This window comes from Scomber japonicus, chromosome 13 (genome assembly GCF_027409825.1).
Source record: "Scomber japonicus isolate fScoJap1 chromosome 13, fScoJap1.pri, whole genome shotgun sequence".
Classification (NCBI taxonomy): domain Eukaryota; kingdom Metazoa; phylum Chordata; class Actinopteri; order Scombriformes; family Scombridae; genus Scomber; species Scomber japonicus.
In genome coordinates, this window is record NC_070590.1 from 32,192,680 (window position 1) to 32,200,074 (window position 7,395).

Here is a 7,395-nt window from a genome sequence, read left to right on the forward strand (position 1 = left end):
TATTTGGGAATTGAGGAAGATGGGGCCAAATCAGGTTATGCCCTAGGCACCCCTAGACTGGGGCGTAACATGAATTGGCCCCATCTTCCTCAAATATTTATTTATACAAATTAAATAATGAATGTATAGATATAAATAGAATCGAACTTCAGGGTGGACCAAGGCCAAAATAACAAATTAAACAATCCTATCTGAAAATTAAGATACTTACTCTAAGAAAACAAATGACAAGAATTTAGCTCCCTGGCTAAATAAACAGGAGAAAACCAGATTAACCAAAACTGGCAGTCCACCCTTACTGCTCAACATAAACTATACAACCAATATCTACTTTCAAAGAAAACAAAACAGAGACAAAAGTGTGGCCGGCTGGGAGAGGAGGAGGACGGGGATTTGCCTGCTGCCACAAGACTGCCGCCATCTTGGCTGTTTTATAGCTGGCCCCTCCCAGCTGCAGCCAATCGCAGGCCAGGATGCAATCCTCATCAACCAATCACAGCATTGCGACGGCACACCGCTATTTGCCTGTTAAGAAAATAACCAAAAGAAACACAGGGCACACAAACAGACCAAAACAAAAATATGACCAGTCATAACACATGATACTGAGATTTGGTAATTAAAAACAATACTGAAAAATTTGTAAAGGATAAGCTAATGATCATCTTTTAGTTTATTGAGGGGAGATTGGCTAACACAGTTTAGGTCAACTATTTCACAACCAATAGCATTTATTTTGATTTTGGTAAATTTCATGATTTCATAAATGTTTTTTTTTTCTCTCTTTCTCTCTGCAGATAAGTGGTGCGGTTGATTTCATGGAGTACACTGAAAAAGGTACTACACTGCAGTTAAGGATGTCAAAAGATTACACCTGTCGTAGTTGTGGTGCTTCAGTGAATACCCTAAAAGGGTACGTGATACATCAAGGGCTTCATAAAAATGAGCCACATTATCAGCATGCGTGTTGTATGGATAGTTGTAAGTTTCAGTTCAGAAATTACAATGCTTTTAAATGTCATGTTTACCGCCATCATCGGCGGTTATCTACTGTGTCACAGTCTCAAACTTTGCAGACACCCTTTCTATGTCAACTTCCACATTGTCAGAAACAGTTGATCGACCTTAAAGACCTTCTCTGTCACCTAAAATCTCACATTTCAAGAAGAGAGATAGTGCATTGCCCATTTAAAGACTGTGATAAAACTTTTTCAGTGACATCATCTTTCACAGCCCACCTAGCTAGGAAGCACAAAAACCCCACAGCTCTGCATGTCTCTGGTGCATACTGTCCTCCTTCAGTTCCTAGTGAGTCTCAGTCCTCTGTTGCTGAAAGCCAGGCAGATGAAGGGTCAGCTGATGATGAGCCTGAGGCAGATGTCCCAGACCTTGCACAAATGAAAAGTTTGTACATGAGAAATCTGTGCATGTTTTACATGAAACTACAGGCCAAACAACTTATCCCTTCCTCTACAATCCAGTTGATCGTAGAAGAACTGAATAGTCTTAATGGAATGTGTCTGCAGTACACGAAAAGTCAACTGAAAGCATCTCTTCAAACAAAAGCTGAACTATCTGAGACTGAAATTGAAGATGTTTTGAAGACCCTAGATTATGTAGATATTCATGGATCCTGCAGCTCCTCCCTTTCCACAGAGTACAACAGAAAACGGTATTTTGAGGAGAATTGTCCATACGTGCATCCACAACCCATTTTTTGGGGGTTTGATGAAAATAGAAAGGAGCAATATGCTCAGTATGTTCCCATAAAGCATACATTGATAACTCTGCTAAAACATACTGATCTGCTGGAACAAGGTTCTACATCTGAGAATGAACGTACACCTCATATTTTAAATGATGTGTGTGATGGATCAGTATTTAAGTCCAATCCTCTTTTTGCTGAGTCAGGTCTCACATTAAAAGTGATACTTTATCAAGATGCTTTTGAGGTAGTTAATCCCCTTGGCTCGGCAAAGAAAAAACATAAGATGCTTGGAATCTACTTCACTCTAGCAAATTTTGAGCCTTTTCATCTATCCACTATTGACAACTTGCAGCTTTTACTTTTGTGCCGAGAAGCTGATTTCAAATATTTTGGCCACGAGAAAGTGTTCTCTCAATTGATAACTGATCTTGGAGAACTCGAGACAAATGGTCTGAATATTTCTGGAAACATTGTTAAGGCAACTGTCTTTTGCATTGCCGGTGACAATTTGGGGTCACATAACATTGGTGGATTCACAGAAAATTTCAGTACATCTCAACATTTCTGCCGATATTGTCATGTAACCAGAAGTGAGCTAGACGGAACACCATGCTCCAATCCGTACAGTACAAGAGTACAATGACACTGTTCAAGAACTGCAAAATGGTGATGCAAGTCTAGTCAGAGGTGTGAAATGTAACTCTGTCTTTAATTCACTGACATTTTTTCATGTTTGCCAGCCAGGCCTCCCACCCTGTACTGGCCATGATCTCTTTGAGGGTGTCGTGGCATCTGACCTTGCCATTTACCTCACCCATTTTGTCAAGGTGAAAAAATTCTTCACATATTCACAGCTAAATCGAAGGATCAAACAGTTTAGTGACCAGGGATCTGATGGTAGCTCTAAACCAGCTGAAGTTTCAGAAAAGGGTGTGAAATTAGGTGGCCAGGCGACAGAAAACTGGTCTTTGCTGAGACTTCTCCCCATTATCATTATCACAGACACGGAGGATCCTGTATGGCAACTGACTGTCCAACTGAAAGAGCTAGTGGAATTGATTTGTGCCCCTACTATATCAGTACCCCAGGTTGCATTGCTCAGTGTTCTGATTGGTGATTATCTGGAAGGAAGGAAAGAATTTTTTCCTTCACAAAAACTAAAACCAAAGCATCATTACCTCACCCACTACCCTGCCTTAATACTAAAGTTTGGCCCACTCATTCGGCTGTGGACAATGAGGTTCGAGAGTAAGCATTCATATTTCAAAAGATGTGTGCGAAGGACACAAAACTTCAAAAATGTATGTCACACACTTGCAAAGAACCATCAGCTACTGCAGGCATACCTACATTCTGGCTCCTTTTTTGCACCCTCATTGATGGTTAAGAACTCCACTCCTTTCCATGCTGAACTGTACAGCGAAGCAGTGCGCTCTGCAGTAGGAGAAACCTTAGTCAAAGAACCCAATGTTGAGTCAGCTACCGAGGTGCAGTGGAAAGGCAGTCAGTACAAAAAGGGACTCTTTCTATGTTTAAACCAAGGTGAGGCACTTGAATTCGGACAGATTGAGCTCATGCTTGTGACGCAGGACCAGCATGTGTACTTTATTGTTACACCTCATGACGTGTCCTATATGCCAGCGTTTGCATTGTATGAAGTGAAACAAGCAAGGCAGAGCATGAAATGTTGGAAGCCTGAGCGGAAACTAGATTATTATCCTTTGCCTGTGTACAAGCTTTGTGGGACAAGGGTAATTTCACTTAAGCATAGCATTGTTGACTCAGAGTAATCTGGAGTTTGAGAGATAAAATCTGACAGTAATGCTTGAAGAACAGTATTTTTTCATCCCTTCTAGTCCTCCGAGTCATGGATACAGAGAGTCGGCTTTTGTCTTTCATCAAATCAAGTCTTCCTAAACTGAGAGACCCTGAGCCTTTGCTGGAGCATCTGCAAGGTTTAGGAGTTGAGGACATGGAGGACCTGAGCTACCTGCAGGAGAGTGACCTCCTTTCTGTCCTGAGACCAATTGAAGCCAGGAAACTCAAAAAGAAAAGTATGTGTTTCAATTTGCACATAATAAACTTTTGCATTAGAAAAATGAGCATAGTCAAAATATACTTATTAGGGTACACCTGTTCAAATTAATGCAGTCCAATACAGCAGTTCTACTATGAATTATACTTCAAAGAATCTTCTCTACATTTTTGTTGTTTTCAAAAAGGTGATAACTATAAACTATACCTTGTTCATCATTGATTTCATAGTCAGTGTTAGTGGTGGTGTACTGTACTGCATTATATTGAGAAAGGAACAGTTTGATATCAGTTGACTACTGAGTATATAATTATCTTAGGTATTAATATACCCAGATTGAGCTATGTGATGTCTGTATGGTTAAATATTACTACTATCTGTCCTTTTATTAAGGCCAACAAGATGTCTTGGACAGTCCTCCAAGCAACCAGAGCAACCAACAGTTCAGCAGAGCCAGTACCAGTACAAGTCCAGTAACACAGTCTGGCGAGATGGCCCTTTCTGGTGAGTATATGTATATGTATATATGTGTATAAATATCAAAATTATAGAGGTTACATTATACAATGTGGAAAATTGGATGGCTTTAATTGTTGCATCAGTAAATTGCATCAGATTAACCCTACAAGAAGCCAAATAATCTGATTACAATCAGCTCAATCAAAACAAACAAGCCCAGAGAGGTGGAATAAACATTTTTCTTAAACCGAAAGAAACCGAAAGAAAGAAAGACAATTTTCTCATGTAAACAATGAAACTAAATGTTGTCTGGTTCCGTTCTTTCTGCTCTGTGTCGACAGAAATCAAAATGTAAACATCACTATGCATTTACAAGTTCTTTATGGCCCTGAAAATTAAAATTCAACCGGACCCATGGGTGTTGAAATCTGGACTCAGCGCGTCTCACTAGCATTAAGTCTCGGCCCGAACCCGGCCAAAAAAAGAGAAATGACCCAAGTAATTTCTATATAGTTTCGGCCAGAACCAATGTCCCGAAAGAGGAAAAACGCTCCATGAAAACCCACCTATTATTTAATAACAGCTCATGTTCTCTGTGTTTTCTCCAGGTGGTTACAGCTCAGAAACTGCAAGTTCACTGCGGTCAACAAGTAGTTCAAGTATGGATATCACACCTCGTTGATTGTCTGACAACAGCTGGCATTTTAAATTTCAAATTCCTTGGCAGAAAATTCCATCTGACATCATCAGAAAGCTGGAAACAGGAATGCGGCCAACAAAAAGTGAGAGACTTGAAATCATATGGCTCATTGTCAGTGAAATCTTAACCGCGTGCCCACCACCTGGGAAGAAACATATTGGTGAGATAGCAAGGAAGATGACAAAGGCCTACCCTGTGGCATTTACTGATGTCATTGAAGGTGAAGTTGTAGGCAGTGGGTATGACTCACTCAACAAACAGATGGTCAGCAGAGTGGATAACCTGAAGAGAGGAAACACTTCACTTTCCTTAAAGAGACAAATTATTAGCAGCAGTGAAGGAGAGGATACCCCAACTCAGAAAAAAAGACTAGACACTTATGGGTGTATAAACTGGCAACCAACACGGCTGCCACCTGATGAAACCCCTGAATCTCAGAAACATGCACAAGAAGAGTTAAAGAAAATGTGGAGAGAAAGATGCTGTTACAGCAAAGCCATTGAGAATATGATGAGAGCCACTTTCTTCACTCAGAGAAAAGACATTATCAGTGGGACTGAGACTTCTGACTTGACAAAGGAATGGCCATATCTGTTTGAGACAACCGGCATGAAGACTCATTTTAAAGAGCTTACAGGTGTGGACATGGAAGACAAAAACATGGCTAATAAATGTGCCAGAGTTATTTCATTTCTTAAATCTGGTGACAAGACAGGGAAGATGGAGACCATCTTCAGGGAAATGGAAACATCAAGCAAAAATGTTGCAGATGTGAATGTTGCAGTGTTTCTTCCACTGCTCCTCAAGTACTTTAATGAAGAAGAAGAACAGATGTTCTGCAAAGTGGATCAAACAACCCTGCCCTCTGAAGTGGACTGTGCTGGACTTCCAAGTACACCATGTATTGTTGTGTGTGGTATGAATATTTGTCTTTCTCCACCACAATATATTAAAACCAAAAAACAGAAAACTATTACTACTATTACTTTGATTGTTATTGTTGTACTGGACTCAGTTGTAACATGATAATTTAATTTTAATTTTCTCTTGTCCTTGTACACAACAGGAAACTCAACTTTGGCAGCGGAGAATTTCATGCTGTCTGTTGACCAGACCATTGTGAATGGCAATATCAGAATCTTCAGTGATGCTGTTATGCTGATGTTTGGTTCGTACTACTGTATGAACATATCTTACCCAGCAGCCCAAGCATCAACTTTAGAGTTCTTACAGAGGTAAGACACCACTAGTCAATTTAATACATCAAAATAAGATATATAATGCACATACTGTAAAAGATCGACCCATACACGGGGTAGGACAATGTATTATTGATCTCTTTGAATTTTTTTAATAATAAAATTTCAAGAAATTATAAAAAAAATTGATTTGATATCACAAGGGAGAGTTATGACTAAAACAAATGAGTGAAAAATGCCCCCTACTGGATGAAAATGGTCCGAACTGTACCAGAGAGTTCATTTTTGTTTTTCAGATTTTCAGACTGGCTATGTCTCTTATTTATCCTTGATTCATGCTCATGTGAAGTTACAGAAACAGATGCTTGTTAATGCTTATTTATGAAATAATTGACAAAACAAAACTCAAATACCCAAGAAACCTTTGAGTAGCAGATCCTCCTGACCGAAGTTACATTCATCTCCTTGAAATAGTATTTGCAATACTACTACTAACAATAATAATAATAATAATGATAATAATAAGAAGTGATAATGGCTTGGATTTATATTGCGCTTTTCAAGGCACCCAAAGCGCTTTACAGAAACCATTATTCATTCATACACATTCTCACCAGTGGTGGTAAGCTAGTGTTTGTAGCCACAGCTGCCCTGGGGCAGACTGAAGGAAGCGTGGCTGCCATTTCGTGCCAAACGGCCCCTCCCACCACCTTCAAACATTAATACGCATTCATACACAATACACGTATACAGTACTCACATGTTAATTCATTACATCACTGTTCCACAGTTCCCTGTATGTCCAAACACTCTTTCACAAGCAAGCTCTGTCTACACTGTTGTGTAACCTTTTGCAAATGTATGAAAACATTAAATTACAGTACAGTCCACAGTTACTAAAGTTTTTTTTTTTTTTTTTTTTTTTTCATTTGACAGGTGCCTCTTCAAAATTAACCCAGACAAGGGATCAAAAGTGGAGCGGAACGCCACCAAAAGACTTGCAGTCAGTCCAAAGGTTCTCACACTGATAACAAGAATTGCAGACTACGAGTGGCGGGAATAAGTGCTCACAGGTTATGGATATTTTGTCCAATTTAGACTGTTATGGATTAATATCCAATAAGTTTTCTTGTATTGTAAGCTATTTGTTTTATAGCTTTATTATCAACGTTGTGGATATGTAATTACTGTGAATTGGTAACTCAACTTTTTTTTTTTTTTTTTTTTTTAACTTTTTCTAAACTTTCTTTCATTTCCAATTTTATTTATTTTTGTTTCAGAGCCAGTCATTTTA

General features: G+C 39.1%; 1 protein-coding gene across 1 annotated transcript; it reads left to right on the plus strand.

The window, feature by feature from the left end:
• The first annotated feature begins 881 nt into the window (after positions 1-881).
• Positions 882-7,164, plus strand: LOC128370980 (uncharacterized). The gene is made up of 2 exons (XM_053331161.1): positions 882-1,672; positions 7,038-7,164. Exons 1-2 carry the CDS (start codon positions 972-974, stop codon positions 7,162-7,164), a joined length of 828 nt encoding a protein of 275 aa, XP_053187136.1. The 5' UTR covers positions 882-971.
• Positions 7,165-7,395: the final 231 nt, after the last annotated feature.